This window comes from Epinephelus lanceolatus, chromosome 14 (genome assembly GCF_041903045.1).
Source record: "Epinephelus lanceolatus isolate andai-2023 chromosome 14, ASM4190304v1, whole genome shotgun sequence".
Lineage (NCBI taxonomy): Eukaryota > Metazoa > Chordata > Actinopteri > Perciformes > Serranidae > Epinephelus > Epinephelus lanceolatus.
The window spans coordinates 9,530,231-9,548,808 of record NC_135747.1 but is presented as its reverse complement, the minus strand read 5'-3'; the positions used below and the strand labels follow the sequence as shown (position 1 = coordinate 9,548,808).

The 18,578-nt window shown below is 39.9% G+C and overlaps 1 protein-coding gene across 2 annotated transcripts in view; it reads left to right on the top strand.

The window, feature by feature from the left end:
• Nucleotides 1-18,578, top strand: part of slc4a3 (solute carrier family 4 member 3) — a 97,266-nt gene that overhangs the window by 35,838 nt on the left and 42,850 nt on the right. The window contains exons 3-6 of one of the 2 annotated variants that reach the window (XM_033617447.2): nucleotides 2,826-3,000; nucleotides 5,584-5,834; nucleotides 6,034-6,221; nucleotides 9,481-9,707. In XM_033617447.2, coding sequence (XP_033473338.2) covers nucleotides 2,826-3,000; nucleotides 5,584-5,834; nucleotides 6,034-6,221; nucleotides 9,481-9,707 — 841 coding nt within the window. Of the gene's footprint in view, nucleotides 1-2,825; nucleotides 3,001-5,583; nucleotides 5,835-6,033; nucleotides 6,222-9,480; nucleotides 9,708-18,578 lie in introns of those variants that run through there. The other variant, XM_033617448.2, reaches the window with a different exon arrangement.

Sequence of the window (18,578 nt, the reverse complement as noted above, 5' to 3'; positions counted from 1 at the left end):
TGTAACCAGAGTGCTTACCATGCAAGCACCAATCTGAGGCAGAGGAAGGAGCCTGTCCCAGTGATTTGACCTATCACAGGGACCGAATGGCTCTGGCAGGACACTCCCTTCAGCCTCCACTGTCTCTAGGGAATGTCTCGTGCATTAGTTCTTTGCTGCTTAGCACTTTGTTGTATTGATTTAATGTCCTCCATACATAAGGTGGAGGTTGTACAAACACTATGTGCCCATTTTGCTGAAACAGAATTATTTTAAAATGCATTTTTGAGGCTTCTTAAAAATGTATTTTCAATAAATACAAAGCAAAATCAGGGTTTGGGGCCAGCCACAGTGGGCTTTGGCTTGAATTATAACAGGCACAATAAAAAGCTGTGTTGGCAGTAGGTTGTATTTTTTTTGCTCTCCACAATTTTAACTGCTTGCATGCAGTGCGTTGAGACGGAGTCACAATAATATAGATGTAGTACTGAATTGGTGATGGAACTCCCTCACATTTGTTTGTTCTGAGTTCATCCTGATTAGGATTCTACTTTTATCATGCCTCGCATCAGAGATAGCCTTGGCTGGAGGCATTATGTTTTTATGTTGTCTGTCCGTTAGGGCCGTAACGGTACATGTATTTGTGCCGAACCGTTCGGTACGCGACTTCCGGTTCGGCACGACCCTCTACCGAATTATTGGGCATAGGATATTATTTTATTTTATTTTGTTTTATTTTAATTCCATTTTTGCGAGCCAAACCATTTAAAATATCTAGTTCCCCGACGGATATAATTGAGTGACGGACCGAGTCCCGTAAATCTCCGCTTTCACTTTGTGCAGCGCATTCTCGCATTTTGACAACATGGCAAGTGAGCCTGACGAACCTGAAGACCCATCCGCAAACCTTAAGTCCTCTGTTTGGGAACACTTTGGTTTCAGGGTAAAATACGAAGATGGAAATAAACAAGTTGACAAGACAAAAGCAGTGAGCCGACACTGCAGAACAGCGGTCGGGTATGTACTTGGAAACACGTCTAACATGCTAACGCATCTAAAGCGACACCACCCGAGTTTGAACGTACGACTACGAACGACTAGAAAAAGCAATCTGGTGCAAACTACGATATCGTCGTCGTTTAAAAAGAAAGAGCGTTTCCCTGACCATCGTGCTAAAGAAATAACCAACGCCATTGGAGTTGAGTAAAATTGTTTAAGCTGCACTTTAGATATAAGCATGTTTTGTTTACTGCATTTTAACAAAGTGGGAAAGCTAAGTAAGTTCCTAGTAAAACTGAATCTGAGCAGGCTTTAAAGCTGACCAGCTGCACTATACTTTTTATTTTAATTGAGTAAAACTGTTTAAGCAGAAATGTATATTTATATTTTTCATTCAAAAAATGTGTTAAAAAAACAGCAGGATTTTATTTTTCACTTTTATATTTCTATTTTCATTCAAACAATGTGAAAAAGCAGGATTTTATATATATTTGTTTCATTCAAAAATTGTGTAAAAAGAGTTAACTGCTGTGGTGGTATGTTTTAATAAGGTTACCAATAAGTAAAAGATATTTAATAGTTGTCTATTTTTTTTATTACTGTACCGAATAAAACGAACGTGACTTGTGTACCGAGGTACGTACCGAACCGTGATTTTTGTGTACCGTTACACCCCTACTGTCCGTGCATTCGTAGGTACATATGTACGTACATACATCCCATTCTTGTCTCAAGAGCTCCTTGAGGGTTTATCTTTAAACTTCACAGAAACGTTCACTTGGTCTGAACAATAAACTGATTAGATTTTAGTGGTCAAAGGTCACTGTGACCTTGCATCCATCTCCTTCTCATGAAAATGATATCTCAAGAACACCTTGAGGGAATTTCTTCAGCTTTGGAACAAAAGATAAGTTTTACTCAGTGACGAACTGATTAGAATTTGGTTGTCAGAAGTCAAGGTCACTATGATCTTGCATCTGTCTCATTCTTGTGAACACATTATTTCTTAAGGGTGTTTCCTCAAATTTGGTACAAATGTTCACCTGGACTCAAGAATAAAGTCATTAGAATTTGACGGTTGAAGGGCAAAGGTCAAGGTCGCTGTGACCTCACAAAACATGTTTTTGCCCATAACTCAAGAATTCCTATGGTAATTATGACAAAATTTCAAACAAATTCTCAATAGGATAAAATGATGATGTGATGACATTTTATATCCAAAAGGTCAAAGGTCAGCTTCATTGAGACATCATAAAGTTCTACAAAACACTTTTCTGGCCATTAATCAATGTCATATCTGAGGAGCAGATGTGGAGATATTTGGTCAGATATTAATTTGGTGACACAAATCATGGGTGTCCACCTTGAAACTGTGTTGATTGTGTAGATCGTCTGTGCTGTCTGGGGGAAAATGTGTGTGAAGCATCCATGTATGGATGGAAACTGTCAGAGAAACTTGAGTGGTTCACAGAGGCATACAGCCACGAAGCAGAAATTCTAGTTTGGCGTGAATCAGCTCTCTGGGTTGCTGTTATTTCAAACATCAGTGCTAACACGTGCTATGCTAAAATAATTTCTGATTGGATCACCCACTTGGATAATACATACAACACATTCATCTGAATAGCACAATCCATGTAATCATCAAGTTTCACAGTAGCTTTCTGTATGAAGGAATGGACTAAGGGTCGCTTATAGATTTCAAAACACAGTGAAACCCTGTTTCTTTCACAGCTAGAGCTGTCTTGCAATTCTTTATGTCATAGTGTCCTCTCTGTGTCAACTGTTTCTTCCTGTGCTTTTTTTCCCAGTGTGAAAGTTTTCTCATTCTCTCCATCCTTCTGCAGGTGAAGGTGGATGAGGAAGATGAGGAAGGATCGGTGGAGGAACTGGAGGAAGAAGAGGAGGAGGAGAACTGGGAGAAAGCACTGTCTGTGGAGCGCTTCGCAGACATCATCAGTGACTCTGCTTCCACCAGCGGAGACAGGATGGGCCGACACTACACTGAGAAAGATTTTGAATGTAAGCAAAGCTACCATGTACGAGTACCATAAACACATTATACCTACAATTAACCAAGTGTGACTAATCCAGTACTGAGTATTATCAATATCAAAAAGCAAGTTATTATGATTAGTTAACATTAGTTCCATTAAATTCTTAATTCCATACAACATCAACATTTTTATAATCAAATCTGTAAGCATTTCAGTGGAGTAAAATTCACCATAATGGTGTAGACTGAAATTATTCAGCCATTACATGGATTGCCATGAAATTCTGTTGAGCTCTTCCTGGTCCTCAGAGGAGGAATCACACTGACTTCCCTGATCCCCTAAATTTTCTATTAGCACTATCATGAGGTTGACAAATTTAGTTCTTAGTGAAATATCTGGTTTCTTTTGGATGGATTACCTTGAAATTTGGCGCAGTAATGCATGGTGTCCATAACTTTGGTGATCCCACTACTTTCCATCCAGTGTCATCCTCTGGTCAGTGTTATACATTGACAAATACTTTAGTTTATGATTGAATACCTGCAGCTATGCAGCTAGTGACATATCCATGCATGGTGGTGTAGTGATCATCAGTGTCACTTCACAGCAAAATACTTCTGGTGTTTTTGTGTGAGGTCTGCATGTTGTTCCCATGTCAGAGTGAGTTTTCTCTTGGTTCTCTGGCTTCGTCCCAGAGACCAAAGACATGCAGTTTAGGTTAACTGGAGACTCTAAGATGCCCATAGATGCCAATGTGAGTGTAAATGGTTGTCTGTCTTTTTACGCCTTTTTACACAGAGACTGTGCTATAGGGCCACTATGAAGTCCCTTCCTCATGCTTCTTTTGCATTTTTACACAAAACCAAACAATGGCAGCATCGTGCCATGCCAGTGTGTGATTTTAGATTCCTGTGGTGGGTTGTAAACATCACATTTGTTAGGATACATCGTAAAAATGTCACACCTGTCCTGTCCATGGTCCTTTCAGCTGTCCTATTTATAGTACCAGGCCCCCTGGAAGTGCGCCAATTTTCATAGTGGCCAAACAGTGATGCTGCAGTTTGTGGGTCCATGAAGTGATGCCATTGGACCCTAAAAACTCTTCCCCATAGACTTACATTCAGAAAGACAAGTCTGTATATCAGTGGATACTCTTTTTTGGAGCGTCACAACCACTGCAGAATGACTTGTTTCACTATCAGGATTTAATCAGTTTGGTCTGATAACATTTCGAAAGTCTAAAAGAGCCGCAAGATTAAATTCATACTGTGGAAATAGAGCTTTTTTGGCTTCTTGCACCACTGAGCAACTTCCATAGGAATGAACGAGGTCCTGCCATCAATGCTGTATCCAGGTCTCCTAATACATTCATAGTTCATACATACACAGATCCGGCACTACCTCCCGTGGCAGCTTAAAGGTGATTCCTTGATCATACCTTATATACATAAGGCTAGGCAGCATATTCCCGTCTTGAACAGGCAGTGTAAAATGGGCTTATGTATCAGCCCTCTGATTGTGTGGTAACCTCTCCAGGGTATACCCCACCTCTCGTCCAGTGTCAGCTGGGATTTTCACTACCCCAAATAGGATACTGGTTACAGATAATGGATAAATGGAAGGCCAGATTATGTGTGTTTACTGTTGTAGAAACACATTATTGTGTCATGTTGTCAACCAGTTAAATATAAATGTGTTTATGTGTGTATAAATACACTTGATGCGGGATGCTGACCTTGTCCATCATAGTTTGAGTTAGATTAAGAGATCAGATTTAGAGCAGGGCAACAGTTTCTGTGTATATAAGTATATCAGTGGATTAATATATAGAGATTAGCAGAGGAGTACCACATGCTCTGCTTGGAGATAATAGTGGCTGGGATTAGACAGAGCTGCTTTTTTGATGTGTATTTAACAGTGCATGTCTTCATTATTGCATGTTAATTAAAATCTAAAGCTTCTGTTTGTGTTGTGTTTTTCAAGTGTTTAATAGGGCATCGGGGGGAGAGAGCATTTCCTCTGAGAATAGCACATTTTTTTTCATTTGCATGTTTTATTTGATTAAATTAAAAGCCTGCAGCTAAGAAAACAGTGTGTTCCTGTAAGAACAACAAATACAAGTTGACTGACATTATGATTTCTTAATCAAGTTAGTCTTGGTTGGAATGCATATAGTGACGCATATACTTCTGTGTTAGAGCTTAGATTGCCTGGATTAAATGCCACTACGGAAAAATTCTTTGCCCAGTGTTTGAAGAAAAATCAGTAATAGGTCCAGGAGCATTGTGTGACAGGCTGAAATGTGTGAAGTAGCTTAGAATAATAACCTCCCCTGATGAGGCTGCTGTCATCCTGAGTAGACCTCATGACTTGCCATTTGCAGCGTCAACTGAGTCTCATATCAAAAACACAATAGAACAATAATATGCCATCTGTTCATAGAAATATCAAGTACATACTTTGCTCATACTTTGTGCAGCTAGACATCACATACAGTACAAAGGGATCAGAAATGACACACTGTATGACACTGTCTACACAATCAGGAGACTGAACATTTGGAACCATGATGTCCTTTTGATTTTTTTCTTCATTTTGTTCAACACAGATCACAGACACACATTTCACCATACGCACCACCCCTTATCCACCCACCTGCCCCTGCCCCAGCGATTACGCAAGAGGGTGCACAGCACGGACAGAAGGCGCAAAAAGAAACGGAAGAAAAAAAAGACCTCTCTTCCCCCCTCCGATGTAACACCGACCATCCAAGAGGTAGACGAGGAAGAGGCCGAGTCTGAGACAGATGGACAGGGAGTGGCTGCTACGCCCACAGAGATACCTGATATCCAACCACAGGTAAAATAAGACTGAGGAACCCTGGGACCTTTAGTGTAAAGGTCACAAGATAAATCCAGACAGTTAACCCAGAATCTTCCTTGTGGAGGTATGAGCACATGTAATAGTATTGTTGCAGGAAGAATAAACTCTGTGACATTCTGCTGGGTATGTTATATATATATTCCTCCCCTCTCACTAATTTTCCTCTTCCTCTCAGTTTAGTTTGGGGAGCAAAGAGGACTTGGAGGAACCCCTTCCACCTGCTACCTTCCACTCGGAAGATGAAGAACACCCACTGTCGAGGAAAGTCGCATCTACTCTGATAAAGGGGGAGGCTCCTAATGGGGGAATTGCCATTCTTGGACAGAATGAGGAGGTGCATGGAGAGGAAGCAGCTTGCAACAGGTAGGCCATTTCAACATCTCAAGATGCTCAAGTTGTCCTGAGCTCTGTTACCTGCATGGGTTTATAATCAGTGTAGTGGTACATGTGGATACTGCGACACTGATTCAGTTAGAAGAGAAGATTTGGATACACTGCAATATTATGTTGTTAATATTTTTATGTAAACAAATTAAATTACTATTTGTGGTGTGAAAGGTGTCGCTTGTAGTGACAAAACCAGACAATTATCACTTCCACTGAGCCTTCCTCTGCTATGCATCATTCAGCTAATTGCTTTGCTTTCCGGGCCACACATTTAATGTCTTATTAACCTTGTTGTCAGTGGCAGCAGCTATTTTCAGTTTAAAAAAAGCTCAGATAAACTGACTGTACCCTACATTCCAAGCACCAAACTGCAGAGAGAGCATGAGTATGAAGCCAGAAATAGATGGATCTTAGCAGCTAAAGAACCAGATATTTCCCCAGAGATTTGGTGGAAACCAAAACACAGCTGAAGGAGAGTGAATATTGGACTTACAACTATCAAGTTGCTCAAAACATGACATCAACATACATGGGAAGGTTGCTGCCTGTCTGCTGCATCAACAAGTGTGAATTTGCAATAGCTGCAATCGCATCCATGGTGTGTAATAAAGATGGATGCCATGACAGCTCCCCAGAAGTGGAGCTAGAACATCTCAACCACCCCCTGGTGGTTGGCAGCAGTATAGGTCATAAGCCCCTCCCACTGCGGATTGGCCAAACTAAACAAAGTACACGTCAAATGAATTTTTTCCAAAGACTGTGTCTGTCATTTGAGGTAGTTCTTAGGCAGCAGCCAAATCTAGGATATTTTGGCTTCATTTTTCGAACAGTGGTAGGAAGTGGAGATGTATATTTAACACACACACACACACACACACACACACACACACACACACATACACCAGGGTTTCCCACACATTCATTTATTTGTGGCCACCCTGCCACAATAACATGGCTGGACTATATTTTAGAGGCACTGTTGGAATATATATACTGCTTGGTTATTGATTGCACCATAGTCTTTGAGCACAGAGCTTACTCCAGGCACAGATGGAGCAGCAGAACATCAGGGGCAGTGAAAATTTAACTTAATTGTACACTGCGCTGGGTCTGAAAGTTTGCTTTCACTTGCCTCTGCAGCAGCTGCTCTTCTCATCTGATCTGATCAGCTCTGATTGGATCAACTGATCAATTATCCAACCTTCGACTAAAAACTCCACAAACTGCTGCTGAGATAAAAAAGAACTCAACAGTTTTGCCTGCGATGCATTCACAAAAATATTTGAACTTACAGAGGGGACACAGAATGATACAAAGGACACCAAAAAAAAAAAAAGTTTGCTGACACACCCCCAAGCCCCGCACACACAATCTCACAAACACTTGGCACTTGGCACTTGTCACAACGATGCCTTCCTACAACAACTAGTAAAAGGGGGAAGTGGCAAAAATTGGGTTGTGAGTTTGTGGATGTCGGTCTATCTGTGTGTGTGTCTTTTTGTTGAATCTGTTTGGAAGGTATGCAGGTTTTTGTTACAGGCCTCTCCCCACAAACAGACACACAAAGGGTGCAGTATTTCTGCGGACCTACCGACAGACAGAGTGACCAATAGAGCCTCTGGCCACAGCTAAAAATAAGCAACTATTACAAACACATTTGCCACAAGAACTTTGTAAGACGATATTTTATGTTGTGTTTACAGCTTATTCTGCCTCCCCCATGTGGCTGAAACAACTTTTATGTTCTTAGTAACTGTGCTTTCACCACTTTAACAAGGCAAAATGTCTGCTGTGATAACTGAGCCTGCACACCCAGCAGACATGGAGCAACATTAACATTCATCTTGAGTCTTTTCTCTGGTCACTGATGAATGTAAATTCAGTAGACTGTCCTTTTAGATTTTTTTTTGGGTCTCCATCGACTCATTCTACCTGTCAAATATCTGTCTCTGCTGCTGTTTGGTGCTGGGCAGGTTTTTGTTTATTGCCATAAACAGCTGCCTGCTGTGGTTGAAAACAAGGCTGATTAGAACAGTGAGGATGAAGTGTTGCTGTGGGCCATAAAACTAAAACAGTCAGCTTGAAGATGCTAAAATGCTTCATGGAGCTGAGGGAAACTGCAGCGTTGAGTGATAGTTTCTCATTATGAACAGGTCCTTTTTCAATCCGTTGTAATTAATTGATATAAAATATTGATTTTGCAGCTTTAAAGGTTTGTAGTCACTTTACTGTTTTATTACTGTAAATCCATTCACCAGGGAGTGTTTACTGGTAATGTAGAATGAAAAGAATGTTACACAGAAGCGTGTTGCTATGGTTACCTGCAGTTTAATATGCCTTGTGGACTGGTTTACCATAAATTGTTTAAATCCACACATAAACATTGTATGTGGTGCAATGTTTTTCAAATTTAACGGCTACCTGCCAGACTGACAGAAAGTAGTACTTTGCCAGCCATGGCACTAGAGGGGATACCAAAGCGGGATTAAAGATGATTTAATTAATATTCGGAGGTTTCTAAATTTGGAACTGACCCCTTGCATCAAATATATTCCTGAAACTCTTTTAATATAGCAGGTGCTTTTCTGAACAGCACAGTACAGAATAGAGCAAACAAGACCATGCATCAGGCTCAGATGTATGCATGTGAACTTTACATTAGCAGCTTAAGTGTTTCAGTAGGAATGTGAGCATCAAACAAACCAACACTAATAACCAGTAATATATATACAACTCAGAAGGCAGTAATGGTTCACTAATGGCTTCAGCAGGATTCTAGATATTAGAAGGCCATCGAGCCCGCAAACAACCATAACCATCTGAATATGGATTCATTGTTTGTTTTTGTTCATCATTTTTAAATTATGTATGGATTTTGCTGCTGGGAGGTCAGGGGCCCCATGGTGATTCAGGCATTTGTCTCTGCTAATGCCTGGTGGGATAAAAGCACAGAAACACCACCACGCCTGTGCCATACAGGCTTGTGTTTGAGTGAACACAGCTGAGGATGACTCAGAGGGTTGGTGAGGAGGTCCGGGCCTGCAGCTGTGTTGTGAAGCCCTCTACTGGTGAAGAGGCAGCACTGCAATTAGGAGGCACAACACAGCATCTTAGTCAGCAGCAACATTTAACCTCAAACACTTTTTTCTTAATGTCATATGATTTGGAGCTCATTATGGTAACATTCAATTGTCCGTACACTTTCTTACCAATATCTGTCTGTGCTTTTTGTCAGCGTTCCCCGAGGATCAGACCCCTTGAGTTCAACCACGACCCGCGGCTGGTTCCGTAGGAAGCCCGTCCACCATCGTCTGGCGGGTGCCCAGCGGAGCAACTATGACTTGCGGGAGCGGATCTGCATCGGCAGCATGACTGCTCTGGAGACAGCCGTCTACCAGCAGGTGCCCACTGATGAGGCTGAGGCCCAGATGTTGGCAAGCGCCGACCTGGATGACATGAAAAGTAAGAGGGATATAACTGAGGGCTTTTCTGAACCCTTACTTAATCATAACTTGTTGGGAAGCTACATGCTAATCATTATTTAGCTGACTCTGTGTTCATACTTTGTGTTAGCTGCTTTTGGTTGGCAGGATTTTGTCCTCACCAGTTAGAAGGAAATTATGCATCCTCTCTGTTATTGTCATGTTAAGTGGACATAGAAGACGTTTTTAACAACCAAACAAATCTAGACTCAATATCTATGATTATTAAACTTATGATGACCAGTGTTCAACGACAGCATTTTTTTTTTTTTTTTATGACAATGACGAGACGTTGGCGAGCTAAAACTAGATTTTAGTAATTAAAACCATGTCAAAATGTTTTTTTTTATTGTATTGTAATGTACTTATTTTTTCATTGAGAAGACATGACTAAAATTTTAGTGGTGGGCTATCAGATATTCAGAATGCATAAAAATGGTTTGGTCAGAAAAGAAATAACTGATCTATGTGCAAACTTTATTTATACATCATCATGAAGTAAAACACAATGCACTGAAGTAATGGCAAAAGGAAAGACGTTCTCTGGCTACTAATTACCAAGCTAAGGAATTTGGATATTAAGGTATTAAGGCAGTCAAAAGTTGCTTTATGAATTTCAAAACCTGACACAACCTTGATTCCAGTTTCTGATACCTATATTTGTTTTGTTGAATTAGTTTAGAGAGAAAATATTTAGAGCAAAAGTTGACTAAAGTTAAATGACTTTTTTTCAATTAAAACTGGACTAAAACATTTTGAGGTGCCATCAACTAAAACTAGATAGCTAAATGGATAAAAAATAATGAAATGTGGCATTTTTGTCAAAAGACTAAGATAAAATCTAAACTGGCTGCCAAAATTAACACTGTTTCAGAGCTGTTGTTTCTGTAAATTGACTTAGAACAGCCTGTACAGCAGTGTCGCTCTCATGCTCTCCATGCTTGTTAACATTTTCGGGCCCTTCTTATCCCTCTGTGCCAGCACCAGCTGTGGCCAGGGGCATTAAGTTTTCAGGTTTTCTGTCCGTCTGTTTGTCCCATTCATAAATGCAATACCTCAAGAACGCCTTGAGGGAATTTCTTCAAATTTGGCACAGATGTTTACTTGCCTGTCTCGTTCGTTTGAATGGGTTATCTCAGGAACACCTTGAGGGATTTTTTTTTTTTTTTTTTAATTTGGCACAAACGCCCACTTGTATACAACAACTCACTGATTTGATTGTGGTGGTTAAAGGTCACTGTGACCTTGCGCCCGTCTCATTCTCATGAACATCATGACATCTCAAGAATATCTTAAGGACATTTCTTCAAATTTGGCAAAAACGTCCACTTGGACTCAGGAATTAACCTATTAGACTTGGGTGGTTAAAGATCAAGGGCACTATGACCTCACAAAACATATTTTGGCCATAACTCAAAAATTCATATACTAATTACAACAAAATTTCACACAAATGTCTAATAAGATAAAAAGATGAAATGATGACATTTTATGTGCAAAAAGTCAAAGGTCAGCTCCACTGTGACATCATAATGTTCTGCAAAAACACTTTTCTGGCCATTGTACAATGTCATAACTCAGGAACAGAAGGGGAGACATTTGGTCAGATAAGCGTTCACGTTTTCACAGACATGGGTATAAACTGTAACTAGAGCTTGACTGGTTCTTGGAGGCACCCAACCGCAAAACTATAATTCTAGTTCTGTCACTATTTTTCTGGGTCTGGCACAGGAGGTTAACCACCCACAAAGCTCTGATTTGCTTGAGCACTTTTTCCATCCAGGGAGTCAGCTTTCAAAAAGCACAACAACAAATATTTTTTTTAATCACTGAAAGAAAAAGCAGAGCAGCAACTCAGCAGTCTGGAACCAGGCTACATGTACACTTCAGATTAGCACAAAGTCAGAAAACCAACCAACACGCCAAGACAAGTGAAGTGTTGTGCTGTAACTGCTGATGGCTGATATTCAAGCTAAACTGTAACACAGCATGAGGGTAAAAGTATTGTTGCTATGGTTGCTGTACCAAGCGCACTGACAAAATGATTAATGTTGGCAGGAAAACACTTTAAACAGACAGCTGCCATCTAATAAGAAACAAGTAAATATTCACTAAAGCGGTGCTGCAAAAATGTTTTTGTTGATCCTGTGTCAAAGATTAAACTTAAAGGTCATTTTGGAGGCTGTTACTTTTGGTGATGTTTTGGACTGTATTATATTAAGACATATTTCATATATTCCTCCCAACATTTATGTAAAGAAATGAGATTTATAATAGTTTTTTCTTAATCTGCAAATGTAATAGGGCTATCTTGTGGCATATTTTGGCCCCCAAAGTGATGATATGGCTGCTTTACTATTTACCTTGACTGAAGAAACAACCTTCTTATTCTCTCATTGCTGTTGGCTTTGGAGCAGGGGAATGGGAGATGATTTCCTCTGTTGCTAAATGTACCTTCTGAGATGACTCAGTTTTACTTTTCACCCACGCTGCAACAACGATGTGGGGGGATCTTTGTGAGGTGTCTTTTTCTAGCGTGGTTGTTACATATCAGCCAGTCACTGTGCGCTACCACTTCTCCATCAGACCTGCATGATAGCACCTGATGTAGTTGCTAGGACATTTATGATATAACTACCAAGTCTGTATAGCAGTTCATGTAACCATGCATGAAATACATTTTTAGTTTGTGTATTTAGGCTAGTGGTTCATTTCACAAATTTCAAAGGCTCATGCTCTTATAGCCGGTTACAGTGCTTTAATTCTACACACTACGCTAATGACTCTGGTATGAGGTCACAGCCCAAAATGAAAATGCCAAATATTATAAAGATTAAAGGTACTGACAAATGCCAGAAGCGCTCTTTTTGGTGTATGTCGGCCTGCACTTTGAAATATCTTATATTGAAGAATGGAGGTCAGGACTTAATGTATTTGTGTAGATAAATGACTGTGAGGATGTGGGAGAGAAAACTGAGAACTTTTAAGATGTTTTATCTGACAACACAAAGAAAGAACATGCCAGTTCTTTAGTTGCATCAGCACTCTGATCTGAACATAAATGGTCATGACTCCAGACTCTGTGCTTTTTTCCTCTCAGTAGACAGGAAAGGTCGTTAGCATCCATATTATCTGACAGAGGTCTGGATGCTACTCTCCTGATGTTATCTTGACTGTTGTATTGCAGAGGACAGATTCATGTTGCTTTGATCATACACAAATAGCATAAATGTGTAATTAAAGTCTTATTTTACTATCACAGTAACAACATGTTTCGATCTCGTGCAAAATATTAATGTTAAGTAGCAAAATACATCCTGAAATAACATGATTTGCTCAGATGGGGTTTCCACCTGCATTTTGGTTTTCAGGCTGGATTCATATTTTTTTTATGAAGGGTCCAGCACCCTCTACTGGCAGTAAAAAAAAATACATGTGCCTTTTCAACACATTTTTAGTTCAAAGAAATTATAGCTATTACAATTTAACCTCTTCCACTCCCTTCTTCCCTACCATAGACACATTTTTGCTTTTTTCAGCTGGGACAGGGGATCTTATTGTTGAGATAGCAGATCACCAGTATATGCCACATAGATGATGTATATACAGTGTCAGAAATTAGCAAGGGCCACGGGCCATTTGGCCTGCAATTTATCCAAGAATGCCCCCAAAAGCCATGTTCCAGGGGCCAAAATTGCCCCCAGGTTTTCGAAACAACTATATGTATTTATATTTTTAACAGTATTACAATCTGACATTAAAGTATAATTTTATTTTCATTAAATTAATTTACCGTCACGTCTACAACTCATTTTCCAGACATAATCAACAAGATTGCACTGATTACGTGAGAGTAATCTGACAGAGAAGGGGAGGGGGCTTTGCTGTACCATAAGTTTAAATTAACCATTTCTTGGGTGATCTGTGTCGACACAATGACAAATTAATGAAAAATTAAGGTAGAATGAATGTTAAATTTTAAATTAACTTACTTCCAGGATTGCATCTAAGGAATTTATAGTAATTTGGCCTTTTTAACAGTAAAAGTAACTGTAATGTGGTGAAACATTAGTACTGCTATCAGTAGATTAATGGTTAAATCATCACATTTAAACTGGTTGAATTATAGGAAATCTGAGTGATATTTTGCAACCATAACTTTATGTAACCCATTATTTATTTCATTTATAGTGGTTTCTACTGAAGAGTGAAGACACTATCTTAGTTGGTTTTGCTTTTCATGTGCTTATTGTTAGAACATAATTACAATTTTTTGATGGCCCCCAAACATTTTGAAAATGCCCCTTTTTTTAGATTGTGGGGGCCAAAATTGCCCCCAAAATATTTTGTTAATTTCATACCCTGTGTATATATCATCTGAAAGCTGGGAACCTGGAGATGAAATTGAGGTACAACTCAGCACTGTGTGTCAAGTTTTCCATCTCATAAATCTGTCATAATCATTGTGGCTTGGATAGGCCCCTATTTAAACTTAGAAAGTTTAGAGTCAGGGCTTAGAACATTATGATGGAAGTATATGATGACAAATGTTTGACATTTAGAGATTTCTGTAAAAGTTGCATTTTTTAAATCCATTCTAATTCAGATACCTAGCTTAAAACTCAGCCCACTACAACCTCTGAAACACCTTAATGTTGACCATGGACTTCAGCTTCCCAGGGGAGTGGAAGAGGTTAAACATTTTAGTTTTTTAAATACGAATCCATGACTTCCCTCTGACCCTCTCCAGTACTTGGATCCTGGGCATATGTATTTAGATTTACTAGAGTTTCACCCAGTGGATTTTTCTTTCACACACACATGCAATTTATTTTTCCACTGGTTATCTGTCTAAACCAAGACACATTTACCATTTGCCTTGACTGATTATGACTCAGCAGCTGCTGCTCTTCTTCATGAGTCTCAGAAACAGGAGAATAACTTAAGCCTCTAAGTATCAACAGCTTTATTCAAGTTAATGAACCCTACTTATAGATGCTGACTTTTAAATGTTGCTTGCTAGTGTTCTGTTATTTTTGTCCTGTTAACTGTAGTGATATCAAAACACCTCCTGTGTGGAAACATTTCTAACCACAGAAACAACTAAGACAGTGCAACAAACCTTTACTTGAACTGATGAGACTGCCAGAAGTCACTCATTTTTATTTCTTTAAATGTCAAATTTAGAAAATTCTCTATAGATCATCTTTCATTTGGATGATGATAGGAAGTGTGTTATCTACAATATGTTAACCTTAAAGCCTATTTTATGTCAACACTAACATTGATTTGCTATTATTCTTGCCTCTTTGAAATAGTGGTCAACCAGGAAAGCCTGTTGCAACATTTATTGACTCCCTTGCTGCTATGGTGCTGACCATTGACAAGTTTTCTCACTGCTGCCTGTAACTAGGCTCCGCTGTGGGCGTCCCACACATTCTGTCTCATGAAATCAGCCCACACAGCTCCTGGCCCCCACATACACTGTTAGAAACCAGCTTCCTACTAAATAACACAAAGGATGGAGGACAGAGAATTGACAGTGTCTAATCACGATTTCTGTAAATCATAATCACATTAGAAAGTAAACTCCAGAATACTCTTGGATTTTCATTATTCAGTCCCTTTTACATTGACGTATATGTTTAGTTATCCTTGTGACATATGGGACACTGAATAAACTGCCAACCTAATCACTTGAATAAAAAGTTTGCCTGGAAGGTTTCTGCATATCATGGATATGCTACATTTACATGTTATTACAGCTCCATTGAAACTTTACATTTCAATGACTTTATGTGGTTAGGCTTTGGCACAAAAACCACTTGGTTATGGTTAGGAAAGATCATGTTTTGGCCTAGAAAACCCAGTTTGCTGGGCGCAGTCCCAGCAGGAAGGGACGCATTGTCTTGCTAAAAACCAACCACTTTTTATGGCACTATCCCTGTCAGCGGATCTTTACAAAACACGTTTGGAGCCAAAACAGCTGATGGAAACACACTGACAGGTTGCTACAGCAGGCAGTTTTGTTGTGTGTTGGTCTCAAACAGTAGTCTGCAGTAGTCTACAGCGTGGCAGCCTTCTCACCCAGATGCCATGTTACCCACCCCCCCTCCACCTCCCAATGACAAAGTCAGCCCATATGTTACGCCACTTTAAAAATGTGAAGTATGAAACGTGCAAATGTAACACAGAAATGTATAATACCATTATTTTCTTCTGGCGACTGGGCTGCAAATGCATCAGAAGTAAGCATCACTACCCATTTCAATCTACGTAAAGCCCTGTTTAGACGGTTTCTCTAAAAACGGAAAAGTCTGTCCTTTGCGTTTTAAAAAACTTTCGCGTTTATATGACGACGTTATTGAAACGATCCCTGTTCACACGGAGCTGCAAAATCTACTGGAAACGCTGTAGTATGCACGCCAGGCCAATGGGTGGCAGTGTAAATTTGCAAAGCAACACCACGGCATGACGCTACGCGGCTGCGCTGAAGTGCCTTCCTCTACAACACAGTGATTACAAACAAAAACAAAGAAGACACAATGGCGAAAGCATGCACAGATAACTTTGTTTGGACGGAAGACGAGGTGGAGTTGCTACAGTAGACCTGCACTTTGCTGGGGAAGCATTGATAAATTCAACAGGATGAGCAGCATAAACAGAGCTCGGCATTGTTGTTGTGATGGTCGACTTTCTCACACATGCCTAGTGACTGGAACCGTAACGCGCATGTGCGAAAAGTCTCCGTTTTCAGAGGAACTGCATATTGCAAGTTTACATGACAACAGAGATGGTGCCGTTTACAACTGTTTTCAGTTGAAATCGTTGTCGTATAAATGGCACCTAAGGTCCACTGCAGCTAAGTTGCCAATTGCTCATTGCCAATGATTATCTTAACAAAATGTTGCCCCAAGTATCATATTACCATATTACCAGTGTTTGGGAAGCTACTTTGAAAGCCTAGCTTTGCAAGGTACCGATTGATTAACATTGGAAGAGGTTGAACTATATACAGCTGCTCTAGAAAGAAATCTAGTAAGGTTTACTATAGCTGCATGGAAAAGATAATATAAAGTACTTGAACAAAAAAAAGAAAAAAAAAAGACTATTAATAATGCTTGTAGCTACTGTGACATCACCCATTGGTTTGTTGACTACATTTAAAGCCTCAAGTTTGGCATATCCATCATGGTATTTTGGAGCCAGATGTTACCATATATATTTACCAGGGTGGAGCAGCAGAAGAGCAACGTCTCACAGACAGCGTGTCACTCGAGCGGCCCCGCCCTTAAACATGCGTAACTTTAAGCCTTAATAAGTGAGTTATAAAGAAATTAAACCTTTCAACATAAATGTTGAAATTAGCTATAGAGATGAAAAATGTTCTTTTGTACCAGGGTGTAAACATGTTTATATCTACTGTAAAGCTGGGCATTTTAACATGGGGTTCTATGGGGATTGACTGGCTTGAGGCACCTCCACATTGGTAGACTCACAAGTCAGTCTTTAGACGCTTTGCTTAACTAAAGACTGATGACTTTCTCCCTGATTTTGTGTTTAGATGGGCAGATACAATTTCAGAGTTTAAAAAAACACCCTACGTTGCAGAACCAGTAGTAAATCTGCAGGGCGGTCCTTTGGTGGCTCGCTGAACTCTTGTGCTCGTAAACATAGTCCCACTAGAAACACGTGTAGCAGTACAAAATGGCTCATGTCGCTGGAAGTCCTTCATTTCCACAATCTTGTGGACTGAGCACACATTTGATAAAACGGAGTTAAATCTCTCGGCATCCATTTTCAAGCTCTCTGTGTATTTGTTTCCTTGCAGACGAGAAAAGGGGGGCGCACATTTCCGGGAGGGTGTGTCCTTTTCAAAAATGCAAGAGGCGTTGCTTTGTTGCCGGCCGTTTTCTCTGGTGTGTTAAACACACTTTAGAAAGGAGTGTCCCCAGACTACCACATTGGCTTCATTTTTTCAGCCTTGTGGGTTGCTGCTTGGTTTTGTATAAATTGTCCAGTCAGACACCTGCCTTCTAGTAACTAGAGTCCAGGTGGAGGTATTGCACCAAGCAGAATTTCTCAGTTAGCCAGATAACTTCTAAAATACCATGCAACAACTTCTCTGAACAGCTGTTAATACATTTTAATAATTGATACCTTTACCTGATTCGATTATACTAGAGAAGCAATGGTTAAATAATAAAAAAAATCCTTTCATGGCCCAAAAAGTAATGTAACTACTTGAATAATGCACATATGAATGTAGTTGCAAAATAAACTACTAGTTTAGTTAGATGTAGGTCACTACTCCCAGACACTGATTATAGCAGGGTACAGGCCATAACTGGTGTTCTGCCAGGTGAGTTAAATGTTTAGAATCAATAGAAAGAAAGAGTAAAAGACATTAGGTGCTGTGGCGGCTGTAAACCGGCTAAACGTTTTCAGTTTTGCAGATTTGACCGAGTCAGCAGCACCACTGATCATTTGTTTTGTTCTTCTGTTTTATTATTTCAATGAAAGTTTCAGATGTAATAAAATAAGATGCACCAAAAATGTCATCATCTTTCCTGGACGGTTCCCCCTTCCCATGAGCATGGTAAAAGATAGAAAGAGAAGAAGAGAGAAAGGAGAGAGTAGGAGAGAGCGATGGGGAGGTGAAGTTTGTGTTGCCAGAGAAAAGCCTCTCCCTAACAGGATCCAGGGCATTAATTAACAGAGCCTGCAATCGATTCCCCTTCAGCAGCGACCCTGCCCCTGGCTTTTCCTGCTTTACCAAGCAGAGTAATCATTGACTGTTTAGGAGCCATCTGTAAACAGCGAATGGGGCACCCACAGTCACTCAAAAACA